We start from the raw sequence: 23,994 nt of genomic DNA, 5'->3' as shown, positions 1-23,994 counted from the left end.
AGCAAGCTAAGCTAATCTTAACTAACAAAAGAAAGCGACAACTGGAAAAAGTTTGGAGGTGGGAAGTGTACATTTGTGTCCAGAGTTAGAACATTAGTAGACGGTTATACCCCTGTGGGATGAGGTCTCTCACGTCATGCTGAGAGCATGCTGGATTGTAGAGTTTAGTCATCTTGTCTATAATACTATGCTTTAACACTAGCCCAGAGGATGTGCCTGCTTAAAAACAAAGCTTTCAGTGTGCACCAGTTTCCCCTGTTACTGAATGATCCAGTGATCCTTCTCCTCTTGTTACACACTCTTCAAGTTCCACAATGTGATCCTCAGGTCAGTGTCTGGTTTTGGCTTTTCGTGACCTTAGTGTTTTTGCACCGTCATTCTCATGAATGCTTTTTGCCGCATTATCACTCTGGGTTTTAGTACTCGCTGCTCCACTGTGTCATGTTGTGGGTGGTCTCAGTCCATCCATTACTTCCTTGACCATGGAGAGGCTAAGTTCACACGAGACTCACATCCATTTGCTCTCTGCAGAGGGCAGCTTTTGCACTCATGTGTAAACCATAATCAGGCTAGCTTGAGAAAGATGTAACAGCAACTTAAACAGCAGCGGCACTTTTGGCCTCCTTGTTCCTTATTGCTTATTGTCACAAGGACATAGTGATTCAGGAATCCACCCTGCTGCTCTTTTCCTTTCTTTCTGCAACACACACACAAAAACAAGGTTTTATTACCTCTCTGATACAAACTGGGATAATAATCCTCATTTTTATGGTACATCTTTAGATTTTCCTGTAGCTTACTGTGTCCTCAGGCACTGTATTGCAGATATAATTTACGCTGAGTGAGGGGAAATACGAGGAGACAAACGGGGCCATACTTTTTGTAAAGAGATTGGTAGGGAGATGGCTAGACAGAGAAAAAGGAGGGAGCGGACTGCTGTGAGAGGCCTGGGGTGATGTTTGAGGACACAGGGGGTCATTGTGGTTTGTCTCGCTGTCAATCACCCGCACTTTGATTCCCTTTGTTGCCTGTGAGCTCAATGCCCCTCAGCAACCTGTGGCTATCCTTCCTCTTTGTGTTACAGTGTGGGAACTATGCTGTGCTGGTGGATCTCCACGTTCTATCCCTGGGCGGCCAAGAGGACACTAGCTGGTTCACTACGAGCCACATCGAGGTACAGACACGGGGAGATGGGCGTGGCTGTTATTAAGTGTGAAAGGGAATACATGGCGTCTTTCCTGCTGGAGACCTTTTCAAAAGGCAGAAGCAGCGTAGAATCTAAAATGACTCTGAGCCTCGTCTATTTTCATTGTTGGAGAACTGTTCCCATCTCCCTCTCAGCCACATGTGGAATTTCAGTAATCATCTTTGCCTCATCTGAACTTTAAACTTTACTTGTTACGCCAAATCAAATTTTGTGTTCTCTTACCAATTCAACATATGTTTACTTTACATACATTAAATATGTGTTTTTAGGAGGTTACAACCCTGGTTCAAGATTCTGTGGACCAGAGGGTTAAGCAGTATACCGAGTTCCTCCGCAATAGAAGACAGCCCAAACAGAAGAAGGAGCTGGCATCAGCTTCAGCCTTTTCTGTGGAAGGTAAAACCCCATTATCCCGACCCTCGTTATACTGGATTGTTTTCTCTAGCGGCAAATATTCCAGTGTTTATCAGTTTATATAATTTAGTGCTTTAAAATCCATTATTTAGCACAACACTGTGTTTTTCAGTTGTTTTCCTCCAGCACTGGTTTTAATTGTCATGTGCCAGTTGTATTTATTCTGTTTTGAAATCATTGTTGCTCATTCTAATGGCGTCATCTACGTCTTCCCTTTCCTTCTCCTAGGCGTGTCTGTCGTTAATTCTTGGATAAGTAAAATGGTTTACTTTGGCTGTGAACGCAGTACCATACTTACACACACAAAGCAGACTGTTGAAGTCTGTACGCACAATGCAAATTGGGTTACAAAACAAAGTTACAGGAAAGCATTTCACGGCTACCTTGTTGAGTGGGTGAAAAGACAACAGAACTAGTTGGGACATGGTGGCTCCCTACGCCCAGGGTGTGACCTGTAAAGGCAAGAGCTGATAGGAGTTTTTATATTGTGTTGTGGTGTTTGACTTGGCAGGTCTCAGGTGCATTTGTATGCGCAAGACGCATGTTCATTAAAACTTCTAACGTTTATTATCATTCTGTTTAATGCGCCACTGGGTAGTCTGAGTTTATCTGCGCCTGTAGTTAAACGATAACATCAAAAACCAGCTGCTGTGACACAAAAAAGTATGTACAGTAAATATCAATAAATTATGCACAAATTTACATAAGTCGATTCGGTTTGTCCCTGTTTATGCAGAAAAGATACATTCCCCCAGCCATCCACATGCATGCCTTTGAAGCACTATAAACCTATAAAGCATCAGAGGAACCTCCAGCTGTGTGGTGTAAGACAGACAGGTTTTGTCACAGGTAGCAGTTAAGGGCAGTTAAACTGGGCTCTCTCAGCGGGGCAAGCCTGACTGTTAGAGTGGGATTACAGGGCAGTCGGCCCCATAAAGTTTCTCCTGCGGCTGTAGCTCTGCCTCTCACGCTACCTCCCACACACACACCCACACGCACACTTAGTCCTACCACCTTTTCGTAGTTTTCACACGTTGTGTATATGTACTCATTTTTCAACTTTCTGTCCATATAGTCCCGATATAGTACGACAGTGCGTGCACACAGGTGCTCATATGCATCAGAGAGAGTGTGAATCAGAAGTTGTACAGTGTGTTTGAGACACATATCCTCCCCCTGGGTTAGGTGTGAACAGGCTTGACAGTGTAAGGTTACTGAAAAGCCTGACTCATATTTCCCATGACAGACTGACGAGAGACAGACATGTCTAATGATGGTGATCGTAGACTAAGGCTCCACGTGCGCGCGCACACACACACACACACCCCAAATGGTTGTGCACAGTTTAGAGTGTGAACAAGGGGACTATCAGTATTTCAGCAGTGAAATATGCATGTAAAAATGATTAAGCTCCTTGCAGCTTCACCACAAAGAATGTAACCAGTGGAACATGACTCCATAGCATATCAGAGAATTTTCCCCTCTTACAACATGAAAAGGTATAGTGCCTCAAACAGGCCTACACAGTTCATGTTCTCTAGTCCTATTAAAGGTCTTAAGTGAGTGTAATGACATTCTTGGGCTTTTCATTGTCCCAAGTGAGGGAGGTGGCTGAGCAGTAAAGACTGAGGCTGTGACTGTGAGAAGTGAGCATGCAAGCAGGAGCCATAAAAAAGGGGAGGACAGACTATAGGCTTAGGGAGGGAAACCCAGCAAACCACAGGAGGGTATTAAGTATTGATGGTATCCATTCAGCAGTGGAGGTAGATATTAATCTTTCAGACTGTTGGAGAGATTGTTCTTTGTTTTAGCAGAGGACCTGTTTGCATCTGTTTGTTTTATGTTTGATGGCAGGATGGTCCTGGATATCAAGGGGTGAGCCACATGCGATGAAACATGTGCACGTGCATGTAGTTGCATATAGAGAAAGGTGTCAGGCAGGATAGTACTGATGTCTACGCCAAGAATAGGCAGATGGACCGTTGCGCTATGTGTGGGATGGTGCGGGAGGGGGCTTGTGGGTCTTGTGTGAGGCGGCGTTTGAGTTGGTGCCAGTGTAAAATCACAGGGACTTCCGCCAACAGACAGCAGTAAGAACGGCGTAACAGTCTCAGCTGTTGGCACTTCAAATGAGCCATCAACAGCTTTTAGCATTCCAAGACTCCTCAGCACAAGTGTCTGTATCGGACTTCTTTCTGTGAGTTATGGTATTTATGTATGTACGCTGTGCTGAATGCATATGTGTGTGTATAGCACCCAGTGAACAAGTCAGAGAGCGGCTTATCTCATGTCTTCTGTCAACATAAATCTAAGCCATTTCTACAAATCTCAGCTGCAGAAGCCAATTCCAACTGTCGGCCCCCCACCCCTCTCGTTTTTTTTTATACAGGCTACTTGAGACTTCGTGATTAGCTCACAGTGATGTGATTTATTTATGTTTTTAGAGAGATGAACAGAGGGAACTTTTCCCACCAAGCATTTTGGCTCTGGACTTGCAGAATGGACATGGTAGACTTTAAAAGTCCAGGGAAGGGGAGCATGAGTAAGGCCTCATGCATTCTCACTGGTAGACCGTGTTCAACACACCCACATTTCTCATAGTAATTACAAAATGAAAATCGGTGCATAATATGTTCTCTGTGTTCTCAATGACATTTTTGTCATTCAAAATGTTATTCGAGTAAAGAAGCTACAACAAAGACTATCCACAATAACATTCATGAAAATTCATGACAGATGCTAATACCTTGATCATCATGCTGTCTAAAAACATACAGACTTAGAAAAACATACAGACTGTCTAAAAGATTGCCATACACCACCTACTGTATTTCCTTTTCCTTTACCGGATTAAATATGATCCTGCACTTTCTTGCCTCATATTGTTTCCACTCAAGAGAATATTGATTTTGTAGACCATAATAGCAATATGTATGTGTCTATGGGTATAGTGTAAACTGAGAAGTCCCATTTTACATGGGTTTAGTTAACGTGCCATTTCAACTTCCCAAAGTACATTGCCAGATGTCTTTTGTCTACCATTGGTATTGAAATAGGCACACTGATCTGCCTATGTGAGGCAGAGCTCAGGTGTGGTTTAACCTGGCATTTGGAGTCCTGCTACCAGTCGGAGGACTTAGAGGCACTGTGGCAAAATGGTACCTAGAGTCAGTTTGAACCCATGAGCTGGTTCCTTCTTCCTCTCCCTGCACAGGTGCCAGGGCTTAGAGGGAGGGAACACCTGCCAGCCTGTTTCCCCATGGCCACGGCAGGCTGGAGAGGCATTTTCCCAGGCTCCCCAGATGAATGGTCACTAATAGCCGTGGGAGAGGGCTTTGCGAGTGCTGCACAGTGTACCACTGACTCCTTTTGGCAGGCCTATGAAGGGGGCTTAAGGCAGCCTGGACACGGCCAATGCAGGAAAAGCACAAGTGTTGCTGGATAGCTTTACTGCTGGAGAATGTGTTTACGAATGACCATCTCCCTTCCAATAAAGACTGCGGAGGATGTTCAGGGACAAGAAGGGAGATGGCTCACTTTTACTCAGCTCTGATTTAACTGTTGTTTGACTTAACCATGCATTTCAAGATCTACAGCCCAACAGTGAGTTTCTAATTAGGATAGGATTGTAGTAGCATATGACATTTTCTGTGCAGATATACAAAGCAGTGCACGTGCTGCTTGGGATCATTTTGAAGAGTGTTCGGCCTGGATGCAAACCTTTCTGCTTAGTACTGTGATGCTTCTTTTGAGGCAGACTTTTTATCAAATGTCATTAAGTGGTGACGGTCTGATTTAACACACTTTGTTGGTTTGTAATGTAACGTCAGCTATTATTATTTATATTAGCAACTATTATGTGGGAACTCGTCTGTAAATAGGGAAGCATGCCTGTGTGGTTTAGTTACCTGCCCTGCTCTATGTTACTGGGCGTGAGGCAGGCTGGGATTAAGGCAAGAGGGAAACGGAGACCTGTGACAGGAACAAAGGAATTCCAAGGCCTAGGCTGGAAATGGATCCTGATCAGAGTAGCCACTCCATCCAACCCACCTCTCTCTCTGCTTGCTCTCCCTCCCTTGGCCCCTGCCAGGCAAGCCCCTTCCCCATGGTGCTTTGTGGTGTTGCTGTGGCTCTTTAAATCCTTTCTCTAAGCCTCTAGCCTTACTCAGCAGCAACACATAGGACAGTCCGACTCCATTGTTAACCCCACTACCTATTATTTCTCACAAACACGCACACTTCTCTTATTTGTCTTTCTTTTTTCCCCCTTACATTTTATGCATTTATATTTATTATCGCCTCTTCTCTGCCTTCCATGTCTGCACTTCTCTGCTCTCCTAATGCTGTCTTTTTATGTTTTCCCACTTTCCCTGCTTCACTTTCTCCACAGGGTCAGCTGTAGTCTCTTAGGACACAACCGCAATCCCCACCATAGTCACACCACACTCTTTTCCCATATAATTAGGGCCTGAGTCTTAGCCTGAGCATGGATCACATTCATGTGACTGTTCCCTTTTACCACAATCTGGTGTGGGAGACGGAACACACACACACACACACACTCTGTTGAACTCATGCTAAGTGTTCAGCCTGACCAGAATGCCTTGTTGCAGGCATTACTAAAACATGTCAGAGAACAGCAGTTTCGTGCCCTTTCACTTTGGAAGAAATGGGCTTATGTCACGTGCTTTTGAGTTTTGTTTTTTTTGTTGTTGTTTTTTCCATGGACAGGTGTTGTTATAGTAGTTTGCCTAATGCACTGTGTTTTGTCAACACTGGTGAGGTCATAATTGAAAACAATATTGCATTACACTTTCAAATTGTACATAAAGTAACAGTTTCTAGTTAATCCACAATCACTTAAATTGCAGCAGTATAACTTTAACATTTACATAAAACAGCATATCATGACAAATTTCTAGATTATGACTAGATCTTTGAACTTTAGCGTAACACGCTTGCATTTTTACGCAACAAATTCCAAGTAATGTGTATATCTACTACCCACAAGTCATAGGCCGCTCTTAAACGTTTCCCCTTGTTGCACAAGTGGAGTTGCAGCAATGCATTACCTTGTAATACACTACCTCCAACACAGGTTATCAGAAAAGCCTGCCGACAATGGCTTTAACAAAAGCAAATACAGTGGATAGTGCACGCTGACCATTTCCAGTTCATGTAGTGTTACATCATTTAACTATTTACAACAGATTATAATAAGATTCAGACCTAGTCAGAGGAAAACAGTTTTGTTTTTTCACTCACTCACTTTGTACCTTCCTGTTATCAATAAACAGTGGTAGACGTTCCAGGTAGGAGAGGCTTCTTTCAATGAGACTTCAGCCCTGGTTTTAAAGAGTGAACACTTTGCATAACTCAAAGCCCCAAAATGCACTTATTTTATTTAAATGCAGATTAAGCAGATTGCTTCCTCACTCTGAATGCTCCGTTTGACTGCACTTTGGGAAATTTGTAACCTCGCGAGCTGCTTAAGATATAATGATGATTGAACACGACATTTTGTATTGTGACTTCATGTCTCTCATCAGATTATGTTCCTGAAAAATATATTTTTCCCTTTGGTAATTGTTCTGCACTTCAGAATGCTCCCCACCACTTTTATTCACATGCTGCATTATGGGTTGGCCTGAGCTACCATGCTGCGGCGTATTTTGTAACTGCGATGAAGGGGTCACCCAAATGTTAAATTGAACACTCATGTGCAAATATTGTTTCAGGTGGAAGTTGTGCGGAATGATAAGGCACAGTTCTCTGCTACGGCCGTAGTTACAGTTACACACACACAGAGTGATGTCCAGGAAAGCCCCCACTTACATATGGGTAACTTCCTCATGCGCTCTCATCCCTCACAACTCCACCCCACTCTCGCGCACTAAGCCTCGACTCTCCACCCACACTTGAGGACAGAGGGAGGGGGTCTACATCAAAGAAGAGATGTCAGGAGATCAGGATTCTCAGGCACTGGTGTCTGAGTGTCCTGCTGGTTCAACTCCTGTTCGTAAAGAGGTTTCGTGGGAATTACAGTTCTCCCAACATGCAGTCATTAGTTTTACATGCACACTAAGAATATGTTAATGAGAGAAATTAGGTTAGAGGAGGAAATCGGTGCCTTTGCAACCACTGCAGTAATCAGATTTTTGTTTTTGAGGCAGTGCAGGCATAATTTAAACATATAATACTGTGGCCTGTAGAATTCTGTTCATTTTGAGTTGAAACAGTTAAACTGACTGACTAAGCAGCTCTTTCCCCCCCCCAAGAGCCTGAATTTGACATAAAATCTTTGTTAAACTGTGGAAATTGGTTTCAAGGATGCATCCAAGTTTTGGATAATCAAGTAACTTAAGAGTCTGTAAACACAGAGAGAAAAAACTGAAGTTTTCCTCGTCACCACAGGACAGGCTGCTAGAAATGCCGATGGTAAGACCAAGTATGCTGTGTTTTCTATGGGTGTTTTAATGATCTCCTCAGGATATGACTGAAGTTAATGAAGTCTTTTCCATGGGTGCTTACCTTTGACCCTGGTCTGAATGCCTCTCACTCCTGTCTGGTCCATTTTACTGTCCTACTCACTCTGGGCGCCTTCTGGTTTGTTGACTTTTCTTTCCTCTCATTGTTTTCCCAGGAAGTGGTGAAAACTGCACTGTGTGTGTATGTGTGTTTCGAAAGCATAGCACTCTAGCATTGGTCTTTCTTCTGCAGTTGTTCTGCGGTATGTTACAAGATGGCAGAAGTCTCTCCAAAAAAAGAGGTTAAAATATTATCTACCACATTTCTAAAAACATGGCATACTAGCTTTTTTATTGTTTGATTTGACCTGTCATAATATTGTTGTGCATTGGATTTCAAAACAATTAAGCAAGGCCATCTTCTTTTTAAGGAAGTACAAATGAAACCTTTTAAAGTCTCTGCTCTGCAGATTTGAGTATTGCACCACTGTGGGCCACAGTTGCCGCAAAAAGGGGCCACTTATTCCCAGAGGAGGGACCAGCAAACTGTTTGTGAGAGAGAAACATGAATGTAAGCTTAGCACGAGAGAACCTGGGCAGAGGGCCAAGAGCAACTCTGCGCTGCGCAGGACGTTTCAACATTGGAGCAACAGCTGATGTCTCGGGCCGCGGCATTGCACTGGTTCCCAACTCCATGTCCAGACATCCCTGTCAAGTTTGTCCTGGGAATTGGCAAGCTCAACTCACCAAGGGAAAGCAGTGAGAACAGTTGTACAGCTAGACAAGCGGCTAAGAGGGCTAAATCAGAGCCTCCAAAAACAAAGAGTCATGAAAGTGCAAAGAAAGATGCTTGCTTCCTGGTCATGGACTAAGAGCAGTCAGAGAAAACAAAACGGAGATACAGATCAGCATTCCACAGTGGGTGATAAATGATTTGCTCCTTTGCTATTTAGGGAAAAACACAATATTAGATTTTGTTCCTGATAAAGAAATTCTGCTGTTAAATACAGACATGCTCAACATACCCAATCTGTGTGTTAATGCAATTTCCCATTGGGATTAATGGCAATCTATTTAAAGACTGTTGACTTATCCGTTATTATTACATTACATACCTTATGTGCACCAGACTCTAAAGGAACAGTCTTATAAGGCTGGAAACTCTAAAGACAATTTAGTGAGAGTACTATCAGTACCATATGTACTCCTACATTAAAGCTAACACCAGCACGGAGGTCCTCCTTCAAAGAGATGTGCACCAAGTATAGTGTAGTCAGTAGGAAGGACAGTGACTTTTTTTAAAAATTTATTTCGGCTCTGTACTCATGCGCATTGTATCTAAACCAAAAAGACGGCTAGAGCTTAAAGTACAGCAAGCCACGTTAAAGGAATAGTAAATAATTTTCTTAGGTTATTTGATAGGAAAAAAAAATTCTTTCAAACTATTTATGCCCATTTAACATTTATACATGCATATTTTCATCATCTCTTTCTCATTATGTCTCCTCACCTCAAGCCTCATCTCCTGAAGTCAGGGCTCCAACACACAAAAAAGTGTGTTAGCATGGTAACAGTACCATGCTAATTTGTGTGGCTAATACATTTTAGGCATCATTAACTGTAAAGGCTTTGCTACCAAATTATCTGCTTGTCGTTATGGATAAGTGGATGTAATCCCGTATAGCTCGATGTTGGCAATTGAACATTATAATCACTGTTTTCTTGCAGACCTACTGTGATGGGGGCACATAGCCAGTAAAACAAATCATTATTATACATGCTGAGTGTGCCGCATTTCCAGAACTGCAAGCTCTCGGCTGATAAAACAATTAGTACAATTCATTTTTTTATAAATAAACATGGTCTTATGGGTCTTTTAGGAAGGAGCTTTTTGCTGCAAAGAAGCAGAGTTTAATGCCAGCCTGCGCAACCTAGATAGAGCTGTACAGATTCTATTCACTGACAAAAAGACAACTGGGTTGGTCCCAAGACATTAGTCATCCACTGATGGCTTGTGTAAAAAATCATTTGGCCTGAGGAGCAAGAGTTTTGTACAGAAATAAAGGCTATGGTAAGCTGAGCTTCTTTCATCACCCCAAAGAAACATTTTAGTTTCACACAATTAATATTATGTAACTTTTGAAAACAAATAATGTGATGTAATGTGTAAGAAAATATTTAACCAATATGCAGTTTGAGTGAAGAAATAGCTCTTTACAGATCTCACAAATGTCACTACTAAAAGTCACCCTGCAGTTGTGCCCGTTAGATATTTGGGTTTTGTTCTCTTGCAGAGAGATTCTGTTGAATGTTCACAAATCATAGTTACGATGCTAAACATTTTCCAAAACAAAATTTGGTAAGGCTCAATTTATACTAATACATTTGATGGTAAAAAGCATTCCTGAAGGTGAAATTGAAAAGATTGTAGCCTATGGGTAACAATTTCCCCTGATTGTCATTAAAATACTGATTGTAATTGCTTAGTATCACAGTAACTCATAGTAACACACGTCCAGTTTCAAAGGCTCTGTGATGAAGTTCACGATTGATGGATTTTAGTCTATATTTATAATGTCAGACTGATTTGATTTGTGTTTCATAATCTATGTTGGTATTGTCTTTTCTAATGATGAATATTATTCTTGATGTGCTGACTCTAGTTGCTAATTATACCGCAGGCACCAACAGAAAGAAACCAGACATGATGCTATCAATCACTGGGTAGTAAACTTAAGAATATACAGTAATATCTTGAAGTGTTGACACTGTTTTTGTAGTTTTGCCTCTGTTCACCACCAGATTGGATTCTAATTTAAACAATTAAGATGTGATTGAAGTGGAGACTTTCAGATTTAATTCAGGGGATTTAACAAAGGTATTGCATTAACTGTCTTTTAGTCTGGACCTGTTGTTCTTGAGTGTAATGGGTGGTTTGCACCTTGTTGTAAATGCTCTGTAGTTTCACTCATAAAGCCATTGCTTGATCGTGGACTTTAACAGTGATACACCTTCTTTTTTAAATTTTGTAAAGGGTTTGTCATGAAATAATGCACCAACAGGCTTCACAGACATGGGCATGAAACTAGTTGTAGTTTATTATTTGAAGTAGACTTGTCCAAGTTGTTCCAAGTTTTCTTGATGGGTGACCGTTAGTGTCACTACTGGCAGATTTAAAAAGACTTCCAAAACAGCAGCTTTTCAGAAATCTAGACAGCCTCATTTTTAGCCTGATGACAGTGCACATTTGAGATTATCCAGGGACTTCTGAAAGAGCCTTAAGTGCAAGAGGTCATGATTTTCTCAAACTTAGGAAGACATGTAATCCTTTAATTGAAGCGGGAAAAAAAAAAAAACAACCCAAACCCAGACAGTTTGCAGAAAATGTTTTTTTTATATGTCCACACATGAGAGAGAATGTCAAATAAGAAATAATAGGAAGGTGGTGTTAAAGTTTCACATTCACTTTCTTATGAGGACAAAAAGGGTACGAAGAAGATATCAAAGGATGAACTGGCTTGGTCAGCTTCCCAGCACTGTGTGTCTGTTTGCAAAGAACAACTGCATAGCGTGTTAGCCAGGCCCTTGCTTTTAGTCAACAAATTCCTGCCAGATTAGGCAACAAGCTGCTGTTTCTGCACAGCACATCTTACATACCATGAAATCATTCCATGACAAATAGAGCAGAGACCCCAGAAATGGTTTCTGTGCTTGTGCCAAACTGGAAGGTCTTTTAAATTAAAGGAGAATGAATTGTTTCACACTCGATAAATAATTTGGCTTGTTTTAGCATGCTGTGCCTTAGACCAAGCATAAACTTAAAGTTAGTAGAAAATTCCAAGCATATGGAGCCATGTGCAGCACTGTTATCTGCATTAATGGAGTGTGCTATATTGCTGCAAAATACCCTAATGCTGTGGGGGTTTTTTTGTGTGTTTTTTTTTTTTTAAACTTTACTGTGATTCTTCTACTGCATGTGACAGCAGTAAGGCCAGTTGTGGAACTCATCATACGAGGGGCTTTATACTCACGTAGTGTGTCCATTATTTAACCACTTAGTCTCACTATAACATTTGCAGCTGTTTCGTGTAATGATGGGAAATAGAATTTAGTTTGTAATCGGTGTATCAAAGCATGCACCGTCTCACCAAAATGTGCCCACTGTTAAATAGGTAATACAACCTTTTATGTTAACTGTCTCTCTGTTTTGGTTTATACAGGTGAAAAATTCAACCTGGTGGCCAATTTTCTGAAGCGACACTCCAGTCTCAGATGTATTGTCAAGCAGGGTAAGTGACCTACATGTTTTCAATAAATCCATCCCCAGTTAGAACTCAGAAATAGACCTCTCAAGGGTTTATACTCAGCCAAATTTCCCACAGAATGAGTGAGGCATCTGTGGTCTGCATGTTGATGTTTCTCCCCCTCACTTGTTTTTATGTCCTGTCCCTACCTGATCGGGGTGTTGTTGAGAACAAGCGGCCATTAAGTGGTTCCCTTGAGAGGCTACTGAGAGAGGCAGAGAGAGAAGGATTCCTTAGCTGTCTGTGGAGGGCAGTGAGAATCTATCTCCATGGCTCATCTAATGCCTGTGACCCTTGGCCACCTTTTCATGGGACCAACATGGTTCTCTTCCTGTCAGTAAAGTTAATATCTGCTCCTTGGGGGAGGACCAGGCCTTGGCTGTTGAGGCAACGGTGACCTGTTGCTGGCTGAGATGACGGCTTCTCTCAGCAGGTCCATTACACATCAAATTAGACTCGGTCTCCTGAGGTCAAAGGTTGTGTAATTTGGTCCACTGAGTTGGCAGTACATATGTGGTTAGATCATTAAAAAAAATCAATTAGCTATAAAATGGATGGTGAAAAGTTTTTATCGTGGTTGACGAGACGGCTACAAAAAAACGTTCTTAAAAGGAGTTCAAGGCTGAACCACAATAGGTCTTCTTAAAGCTATGTTACGGTAATTAGTTGGTCAGAATGCAGTGAAATATTCTGATTTAGCTGACTTAAATTTCACTCCACAATGCCAACATTTTAAAGAATAAAGAAGGAAAAGCTGACATTTGGTGGAACAAAGACTGTAAAGTTTGTCCAGGGGTTGGCATTAAAGGAATAGTTACGAGGTCATTGAGACTAAATTCCTCTTATTTAATATGATTTGCAAATTCCCTGTCAATCTACTTGTTAGATTTCAAGAAGGCTTTTGGGTTTGCTTTAAATTTGAACTGGGATCGGGGTCCTTCAAAGAAAAGTTAGATTTCCAAACTCCAAGAAGTTCTCTGTCTAAAAGTGTCCTGAGAAATTTTCATTGAAGGTTCCAATTTCGCTTGAAACATTTCATGAGCTCTGAAATTTTTGTTGAGCAATCAAGCAGAACCCAAACCCAACTGAAAACAGCAGATATTATAAATTTAATTATTATTAGTGTCACATGTCATCCGGGCAGAGACCTTTGGAATATAGCTGGACCTGAGTTTCTTGACATTGTTTGGAAAAGCGGCTTAAATGATCTTTCCTTCTGAAGTCAGTGAGACAGTATTATTACTCCCAAGAGCCATTGTTAATGTAAAATTTCCTAATATTTCATGCTGTTTATGCAGCTCATAAAATTCAGCAATTATATATAAACTGCTATTTTCTCCCCGGTCTGAGGGATAGTAAATACTTGGTACTGGTAGATGTAAAAATTAAACATTGACCACAATTCCCTCTGTCTGAGTTTGACTGATAATTAGAGGTGAGCCCACGTTATTAACCAGCAGGGTCTGTGTTGTTTCTCTGCCTGCTCTCAGATTTGCGTGTGTTTCCCGAACGATATGTTGTGTGTGTGAGCCGTCCAGAAGATGCCTCAGCGCACCATAGAAACCCGAGCCTGCCCGCGGTGAGTGCTGTTTATACTCCTCTATTTCCTCTTCCAGTCGCCTGGCAAAAAGTCGTCCATGTGTCTGTGTGTTATTATAGGGATGTGCTGCCAAATTGCACTCTCGCTTATATATGCTTATCCTCTTTATAAGGGGTGGACTCTGAACCTACATGGGCTTTAAGGAGACCTAGTGAGTGGAAAACCAATGATCGTGGGAGGCTGGGTGAAGCGGTGCCAAGTCACGCTTTTTTGAAAAGCTCCTGCTCCCACATTTTTAATTACTTACCTGCAGAACTTTAGTTCTCTCTGTCAGTTTCAAGCATGAGGTTTTGGGGTTTGCATGCTCAAGAGAACCACAACAAAACCCTCTGTCCTGCGGTTGCATGTGCATTGTTTGGGTCTTTAAGAGAGAATTCGGTTAACTTTACTGTCTGCAGTTGAATGCCGCGTGCCTTGATTAATTGGACTCAAATAAAGTTGGGTTCAGTGAGTATTTCCCTGTAGCCTGTGCTGTGTAGACCAAGTTCAACTCTTGTCAGTGCCATAAGACCTACTGCTGTAGTTCTTTTTTTGTCCGCCTGTATTATAATCAGTTGTCCTTTGGTCAGTGTTCATTTGATCTCAAACTCCCCAGAGTATTCTGGGAAAAGCCTGTGGAGCCTCTCACCTTGGCACTCACATCAAGGACAGACATCTCTCCCATCACATCCCATGATCAGTGGCCTGATGTTTTTCTACAGGGTTTTTGCTATTGTTTCCCTTTGAAATGTCTCTGCACTCTCCACAGTTTGGCTTCCAATGAAAGCAGCGATTGTAATATTTTTAGTGGAGCAACATAGTCGTCAGTGAAAAGTTCAGATTGTGTAACCAATTTTCCAGTTCAAGGAGGCACTGTTGTCGATTGCGTTCCTCTCCTCAGGATGTGGTTCTCTGGGCTCATACAGTATAAGCTGAGGGAATTGGAGGGTGGGAGTCTTGTGGTGAAGCTCTCACTAGCTCAACCTCGAGCCCGCTTTGTAAGGGAAAGATACCAGACAGAGAGGCTGAAGTTTTTCACATGACAAAAACAATAATTTGTTTACATCCCTCACTCTGTTCTTATTTGTCAAAAAGGGAGTTTTTGCAGTTTTAATGCTGCCAAGGAAGTCAGAAACCGGAAAGGAAAAAAAAGGTTTAGACTGTGAGTCACAACTGATGTAAGGTATAATGTTGCTGTCTATAAATAATGGGGTGTTTGGAGTTCTGTGTCAGAATTGATATCATGTTTAAAAAGGGGTCTTTTATCCCCCAATTCTTGACAGCACAAGACGAGCAGTCTCAAAAAAAAATGCCACATTTGTCCGTGTTTAGGGAGGTTTCAGGTTTGTTGTTAGGATTCAGTTTGTGTGACTAGTTGTGCAAAAATCTTCAGCCGCAGTGGAAATGTAGACTCATCAATAAGCAGTTTTCACAAGGTCAGGGGGTTATGTTATGAGGGAGCTAAGGTGACATCACTGAAAGGCAGCTTCTCACTCCCGCATTGAGTGTACTCTATTTTAATTTTATACAGTTTGTTCACTCTATATTAGTCATATTTTCAACTGACATTTTGGTCAGGAAGCAGAAGCATTTTCCTTCTAAACAGCCACACACGATGAGAGAAAAGGCATGCTATATAAAAAGGTGAGATTCTATTTCTATCAAACAACCTTCCCAGGAAGGGATTAGCAGTGTAATATGCAAACTATGGGAAAGAGCAAACTTAAGGGGGAAAAAAAAGGCCAACTCCAGCTGTTTTGGTTTCAGATGGTCATTTGCTGCAGAAACAACCATGATTGTCCAGTTTGAAATGCTTGATTCAAATGTTACTGGGGCAGAGAGTGTTCAAGCATCCGGCAAATGTTTTGGTTCAGACATACTGAGTGCCATGTCTGGGATAAATGCTGAAATCCTATCAGCCTAATTGACTCTGTTTGTTAGGCACCTAGAATCCACTGTTGCTATGCAGAGGTTGGGCAATTGATGCTGCTTTGTTTTCATGTGATAATGGAAAAAAGGCATACGCAGAGGATTTGAAGATTTACGTCCCTTCCCTTCATAAAAGCTTGCTCCTATTGTGAGTCAGCACCAACACCGAAGAGGGCAGCATGGGAAGGAAGATCTAGTGTTTATAATTGCGGCCGTTGTTTTTTAGTCAGGCACAGAGTGGGCAGCTGAGGTGAGTGGCGTGCTGGGCTGCAGAAGTTTGGATCAAAGGCAGAACAGATGTGTTTCCAGTCTCCCCCCCTCCCCTCCTCTTTTGAGCTCTGGACAAGCTTGTGTGTTTACTCGTGACCTCAGCACGCCTCTGTTCTTCAGAGCTCACAACAGCTAACAGCAGTCCGTTCCCAAGCGTCCAGTGTCTACTGACCTCCTCTACACCTAGGCCGAATGCACGACTATGATCTCTTACAGGTCCTCATTCCAGCCCATCTTAAACTGCTTTAAATGATTTACATGAAGTGTGTTCACTTGTCTCAGTCCTTTGATATGGGTGGATCCAGAAACTCTTGTTTGGGGATAAGAACTGTCCCCTATTTTAGACATGTGCCCATGCATGTTTGTTGACTTTGTTGCAGAGAAGATGTGGTGAGCCTACACAAACAGGGCATGCTTGCCCTGTGGGAGCAGGGTGGGTGCACGATGAGGAGTGGAATTTGTGCACTGCATTCACGAATATCTCTGCAGGAGGTTTTTCATCCTCTGACAGTTAAATACTCTTGTTGTTTCTTGGTGCCAGTTTGAGGACTTTGTATACTTAGATGTGTCATCAAAACAAAAAAGTTCCAGTGGAAAGAATAATTCATTTTTTATAATATGAGTGCTGTGAGGGATTCAAGCATTTCAAGCTACCACAGATTTCAAGTTGAGACACTATTATTTTGTGACAGATGAGTGGAAAATTGCTTTATGGGATTGCATCTCACTGGTTTTGTATATGTTAGGTGAGGTACAAAGATATTAAAGTAATCCCAGAACAAACAATCCGACTTCCACTGTGGCACATGAAAGTTGATGGTTCATCGGAGCCTCCCATGCTGACTTGTTAGATTTTTTTATTTGAAGTTTTTATGTTAAAATGCTTAAAAGCTTTTGGAAAAAGATTAACTGAAAAATGCTCTTTTTCTACAAAGCAAAATTGTTAAAGTAGTATTTAGATGAATGTGCATGTGTATTTGTGCAGACTATATACAAAAAAGCTGTAGTGTGTATAAATATGGCATTGTATATCAATAAGCATTGTCTTTAAACACCAAGAGAAGGTTTGTCATCCTTTGCAGCAACATTTTAAACAGCTCAGAGACCTTTAGGCCATATCGCTGCATTACTTTTGAGTGCAGCTGCATTAAAAGATAACCAACATAATCTGTGTTCTACCTTATCTTGGACGGCTTAGAGGTTGTTGCCTGTATTTTATGGAGGCTGTTGCTGGTTATCCTTTTGAAGTTTTTTTCCAGGAGTCATTCAGAGTTGGGGCAAGTGCTGAGAATCTGTCCTGGTAGCCTTTTAAACCAAATGAATCATTCTCTCTGCTATCCTTGCCCTTTTGCCAGGCTTATCGCTGTAATCTGACATCCAGATGTGCTGTTTTGTTGCAGCTCCTGTGGCGAAGCTGTGTTGTTTTGGAAGCTCTGGGGCCAGGGAGGGCACTGTTGGTCTGCTCTACATGTTGTATCACGAGGAGCATTTTTCAGCTTTGTGTGGGGGCGAGCAGACTGGCTGGCGGTGGGGGGGTTAAATCCTTTTTTTTTTCTCTCAGAGAGAGGTGGTAGCAACGGCGGGTAGACGTTCTTATTTACCACCATCCCTCCCTCCTTTTTCATGGGACTCTCTCCAGCTATTTAGAGTTTGCATCATTCCTTACAAGATTAGGCCACCTCGGTTCCCACACAATTCTTACCGTTTTATCCACATAGCTTGTGATAATTATAAGGTTATTTAATCCGTCTGATTTCTTCTGTAGTTGCTATATACTCCAACCTCTAGACCCCTGCTGAAAATAATTTATGCACAATCTCTCTCGCTCTCTCTGTTTATCTATCTTTTCTCTACTTGCTATCTATATCCAGCCTCTTCCTCTCTTCATGCTTCTTCCTTTCTCTGACTCTCCTCTTTCACTCTCTTGCTCTTTTGAAGTCGTGCCGACAGGAACAGAAAGGCACTAAACTTTCCCAGAGAGCCTCCCTTTAGCTCCTTGTTGATTTTTCTTTCAAGTTCATTTTCAAACGGCATTTATTCATATTAAACAGGCTAGAATACATATCAAGGCATTACAATGCAAACGATAGCACCCACATTTTTCTCAGAATTGTTGTTGTTGGGGTGGGTGTGTGAGTGTGGAGGCGAAATGAGAGTTTGTATGTGTGTCACTGTCCCAAATCCATGTTGAAGGTTAGCTGTAGCTCTGGGTATGAGAGGAAAAGTCTAAAGACCAGAGCTCTGCCCACACTGTAGCATGACTCCATCTCGACACAAAGAGGAGCCTGTGTGGAACTTCCTGTGTGAGGATTCTTGCGTTTGTGGGCATGCTGGAGAGACTGTTGAGGTCAGGCAGTGTGACTCTGAGGGGGTGCCTTTGCTTTTGTTGTGCTCCACTCTCTTTTTTTCTCTTATACACTCTGTAGTATCTTGTCTCTTGTATTTCGCCAGCTCCGCCTCCTTCCCTGCTGCCCGGCCTCCCCTCCCTCTGTCTGGCCTCTTTATTCCCGTCTACCACACCACAGACCAGAGTTGCTAGGTCTCAACACCCAGCGCAAAGCCACAATGCCCCAGCTTGCCCTCGCAGCTCGGGTCGATCACTCCATTTCCCCCTTGCGTGTCGGGTCATATGTTGTCACTAGTATCGTGACGTGCGGGGGAGGACATTTATGATATTTCTCTCAGTTTTCACAACATCTGCAGGATGCCAGAGCTTACCGCACTGGCTTTCCCCATCTTAGAGTGCACATTGATCATTTTACCAACCAGTTTATATAATAGTAATGATCTGAAAAATGGCTGATGTTGAATAAACATAGCGGCCACGACCTTGAATTTTCCCAGATTTAATTTCTGTCCAGTTGTTGTTTCCCCTTTGCAAAAACCAATAAAGTTTAGCGGCGTGAAGCTGTGGATAGCGGTCTCAGCCACGTTGATCCAAACAGCGATAGCTTCAAAAGTATTGGATGGTTTGCTATGAGCTTGGGCATAGCATAGCGCAGTGGCCAGAGAATAGATCCTGATTATTAATAAATCCTATTTTTGGTGATGCCTTAAATCTTGTGCCGCCACTAGATCAGTGAAATAGCTCAACTTTTATTACACAGAAATACACTAGAGGATAAAGCTTAACCACTGTGGCGATCCCCTAACTTTTTGCTGTCAGGTTGATATGAATGTTTTTGAGTGAAATATCTCAACAGATAATTTAGCAGGCATGAAACTTGTCCCATCTTCTCCTTTAAACTATAAACTCGCTACCAGCACCCAGGAAAGTACTACTCAATACCATGGGGTTAAAAACATAAAAACAAAAAAACAAGATCACGTTCTTTTCCTGTCAAATTTACACTGTCCATTAACATTACAGACAGGCAGAACTTATGTTTGCTGCCTAGCTCCAACATTAACATGATCATTTTATTATTAGCCATAACCTCTACCTTACAGAAATGGCTATTGCTAATTGTTAAAAAGCTAATGTTAGCATGTGTTCCAGCCAGGTTAATATTCATTACTGTTTTAAAAAAAAAAATCTTGCTGGAACAGGAGCTTTACTTACCTCACAAAAATATTCCTAAAGACCAGGGTGTCTGTCTTACATTTCCTTTGCCAGGGTTGTGGTGCTACTGTTTACATCTTCAGCTGCTAATGAGGGGAGGGCCTTTCTGCCCACCAATCTGCAGCCATCCTGTGCAAAGCTATCTGCCAACTGTAGGAAGTGAAGACGGCACTGCTGGTGTCAATAGTGAAATATTTAGTGATCTGTCAAGAGACCTAAAAACAAAACAGTCAAAGAAACATAGGTTAAAATGACAAGCTTTATTTCATGACTTTTGACCTTTAAAATTGGGTCATCAGATGGATTCCTATTTAATTCTGTAGCCTAAAAATGCACACGCCAACCTTAAAATGATTGCAAATACATCAAATGTGCATATCACTGCAAAACCTACAATGTATGCAAACACATAATAAAATCATTCTTACAAACCCACAAGGTAAAATTGAGGCCCATTATAAATTTCCAGACAGAGACCTCACCCAACCACATATGCATTAGGATTTAATTCGGTTCAACTGAATTTTATTTATATACCATCAAATCACAACAGCAGTTACTTCAAGTCACTTGTAAGGTAAAGACCCTACAATAATAGAGAGAAAACCCTAGAAAAGAACAACAACTCACCCCATCTCTCTTTGCCTTCATTGGCAGCAGCCCTAAACAGCTGCAAACAACCTCGTTCACCTTGAGGTAAGTGCAGATACACCATATAATGTTCTGTGCCTTGCTTACACACACGTCAAATGCCCATTGTTTGCTTCTGTCAAGTCCCACAGTCTGACCGCCTGTGATATCAGTCATTCCTGTTGGACGAGTGACAATGAGTTCAGAGTTCATTCCAGTCACATATAATGCAGTTGCAAATGGACGTCTAATCCAAAAGTAATTTTTAGTATCAGTTAGTATCTAAGTATCAATTTCGTTGACAACCCAACTTGGTTGGTATGCCGCTTAGGTAACTACTGTACTGAAAAAAAAAAAGTAGCTTTTTCAGTTTTATACAAAGATTACTTATAAGTATCAGTTCTGGCAACATCCCCATTCTAGACCATGAGCTGATATAAATGCCTTTGTACAGCTTCAGACTTTTAGAAGTTCTAGTATACAAAATATAATATAATATACTGCTTCTCCAGATAAAAACTAGCAGACATGCTCATTTTCTAAACCATTGCTAGTCTACTATTCCACCAACTTTTTTTGATTTGATTAATTTATGATGAATTGACAGTGCTTCAGCCTTTGAAGTTCTGCTCAATTTGCCACCAGCGTCTCTTGTTCTCATAAATCCAGAGTCTGTTCTGGGGCAGCCAAGGAAAAGACCCCATGATTAACCGTCATTAGTGGCCTGTTGAGGGCACACGTTGGTGAGATCCAATTTTCAGCTTGTTCCTCGTTCTGCCTCAGAGGTTTCCCTTAGTATGTGGATATTTTGAACTTTCACCCCAGAGTTTTAGCAAATAAGACTTGCTTTTCAGAGACACTTAGGGGTGTAGCAGAATTACAGATGAAAGTTTTAGACACATAAGGACAGAAGAAGCGCTCGGCACTCATCCTGCTTTGTTCAGTTACTAAAAGTAAAGAAGGTTTTTTTTCCCCTTCAGTCTGTTTACATTTGCAGCTGTCCCATAACATGCTTTTTACACCTTTTTAAAAAAAATCTTTTCTTTCCCACGCAATGCTGCCCTTGCGTCACATTTTTTCTCTATTACTGAATCTTCGTTTTTCGCTGTTTTAACTTGTCAATATGGTCACCGTTTCGTAACTCTGCCTAAGGCTGAGAGCATTATTTTAAACCTCAGGTAGTGTAGGCTGAACAATTGTCACGCCATAATGAGCCAGTGATTCGTTTCAAACTTTGAGGTGGAGGATTTGGGGAGTTTACGGTGGGTGCGGGGGGCAGCTGCTACTCTCTCTGAAGGCCCTTTCATCTTTCATGTTGGGCAGCATCATAGTTTAAATAATAAGGTGACTACATTGATTGAACTTCAGACAATCTGACATGAACTCTTTTGGTTTTTAGTCTAATGGATTTAATGAAGGTGTTCAATGAAGGATGATGACAGCACTGTGAGGCGAAATGTTTCCAGGGTATGCCAGTAATAATATTTGTGTTTACACTGATTCTGTTTGTCCTCTTTAGACTGAGCTGTGCGAACAAAGCAGATCGGAATATTTTTCCAGTGTGGGAGAAACCCAAGAGCCTTTAAACAGCCCCACAAAAACAAAGAAGACTGTGCTTCAAAAGATGTAAGTATGATCTAATGCAGAACTTTCCAACCCCACCAGTCAGAGAGGACACTCAAGTATCTGTTTATATCCTTTATACCCATTTTTTTTTTCTTTCTCAGAGCCAAACAAGCCAGTGTCCAGCAAGACCTTTGTGGTTCCACTATGGCAGAGCAGCAGATTGACCAGAGAGTCTGTGCTGAAAACCAGAAACCGGAACTTCAAGTTGTCAAGTCAGAATCAGGCTCAGTGAGTCTGTCCAGATCTGAACAGAAGGTCCTGTCAGAGGCAAACCACAAGGTGCCTAGCTCCAGTGCATTAACTGTAGCAGGAGCTCTAATTGGGACTACTCAAAAGCAGGAGCGTCATGCTGAGAACGATCTTCCAGACTGTATCAACCTAAATGGGACCTCAGCAGGTTTCTGCCAAAATGAAATCAGTCAGGAGACCAGCACGAGCAAGAGGTGCAAGCTGAGTGATGCTGGGGAAGACCCTCACCCACACGGGGCCAAGAGGACGTGCCTTGGAAGACCTCCAGCCCTAATGCAAACTTACTCTGCACAAACATCCAAGCACGACCTCCTTCCTCTGCCACCCCTCCCTCCACTTGAAGCCAAGGCAGAGTCCCAGGCTTCCCCTGTCTCAGAGTGCAAGAAAACCACACTGGAAGTAGAGCTGCTTACTCCAGGGAAACAAGCCCAAAGGCTCTCCCTCACAAGCAATAACACGGCACAGACAAACCAAAACAGGCTGGCCGCAAGTCTGAGGAGCCTATCTGTCAAGCCTGCATCCTCAGGCTCCTCTATTGGTTCCAGATCCACACTCGGAGAGGAGTGGAGTGAAAATGTGCCCAGAACCTCTAGATTACGACGACTGAAGAGGTCCTGAGGGGGAGAGAGAGACAGGCTACAGTAAAGATGCCTGACGCCACAGAAATAGAGATGAGACTCTGTCAGACTACATGCTTCCCTCATACTGTCCATGTGGTCTGCTCAGATGACTTGCATTTGTGCTTGTGTCACTTTTTACTGCGATATCTGTTCTTTTCACATATGCTGCACACGCACAGATCAAATGCTGAACACATTATGGCAACTGATACATGTGCATTTGAGTTATGCTTTGTCAAATACTTGAAACGGATCTCTGCCTCCACCCATAAGTAGTGGTGGTCAAGAGCGGCTCGCAAATGAAAGTCAAAAACCTTTAATTGGAGTTAAGATTTGGTTTTGTGTTAAAGATTGGGGATTTCAGACAGGCAGGAGCCATGCAGTACGTCATGGCTTTCAGACTCAAATACTGGCTCCTACGTGTCTCAAAACTGTCCAGTTTACCCGCCGAAGCTCGAGCATGATTGATTGCTGTTTCCAGGTTTATTTCATCACCCCATTCTCAAAAAAAGTGTTTTTGTAGCTAGATATTTTTCATATACCAGTTAGTTGCTAAGCACCTGAAAACAAATCTATAAGTGGAAACATACTGTGCTGTTTGTTTGTTTTTTAACCTAAACCAACTAAATGCAGGAAGGTGATCAGTTTTCAAATCAGAGGTTGAACAACAGCTGCTGTCACCAGCCGTAAAGCTCCATTTACAACCCAGTATTTCTATTTCACAACAAAATGTTGACTGAAAATTTTACTCCTGTTTTATTTTACTGGAAAGACATTTCGATATAAATAAATTTTTCCCTCAGTCAAAACAAAACAAAAAAAAGCCCCATTTGAATCATTGTGTAAAATTCACAGAGAATTTTGGGAAAGCAGCCGGCACAGATCTCATTGCATTGTTTTCCTCTCACAGAGTCCAAACCAAATGCTGCTTGTGGCAGTTCGACAGTGGGGTCTGTCCAAAAAATGGAAAAAAAGTATTAGTGGTTACAACCTGAGTGTCACCACTAGGAGCCAGTTCAGCTATTAGTCCCAACATGTTGAGGATCTTTCTCAAGGGGTGTTGTAATCTCTCGTCTTTGTTTTAATTCTGGCAAGAAGAGTTTGCCCAAAAAAAAAAATAAAGAACATAATAAATCA

At 41.9% G+C, this 23,994-nt stretch overlaps 1 protein-coding gene across 2 annotated transcripts in view; it reads left to right on the top strand.

Moving 5' to 3' along the window:
* slx4ip (SLX4 interacting protein) overlaps positions 1 to 23,446 on the top strand; it is a 32,218-nt gene extending 8,772 nt beyond the window's left edge. For both annotated transcript variants that reach the window (XM_085478112.1, XM_085478111.1), the window contains exons 4-9: positions 1,085 to 1,174; positions 1,477 to 1,603; positions 12,309 to 12,377; positions 13,883 to 13,971; positions 21,882 to 21,988; positions 22,090 to 23,446. In XM_085478112.1, coding sequence (XP_085334238.1) covers positions 1,085 to 1,174; positions 1,477 to 1,603; positions 12,309 to 12,377; positions 13,883 to 13,971; positions 21,882 to 21,988; positions 22,090 to 22,855 — 1,248 coding nt within the window. In that variant the 3' untranslated portion in view covers positions 22,856 to 23,446. The remainder of the gene's footprint in view (positions 1 to 1,084; positions 1,175 to 1,476; positions 1,604 to 12,308; positions 12,378 to 13,882; positions 13,972 to 21,881; positions 21,989 to 22,089) is intronic.
* Positions 23,447 to 23,994: the final 548 nt, after the last annotated feature.

This window comes from Copadichromis virginalis, linkage group LG13 (genome assembly GCF_057382275.1).
Source record: "Copadichromis virginalis isolate Kocher_CV1m ecotype Utaka linkage group LG13, C_Virginalis_male_GT1.1, whole genome shotgun sequence".
Lineage (NCBI taxonomy): Eukaryota > Metazoa > Chordata > Actinopteri > Cichliformes > Cichlidae > Copadichromis > Copadichromis virginalis.
The sequence above is the reverse complement of the archived record's forward strand: the minus strand, read 5'-3'. Positions and strand labels throughout refer to the sequence as shown.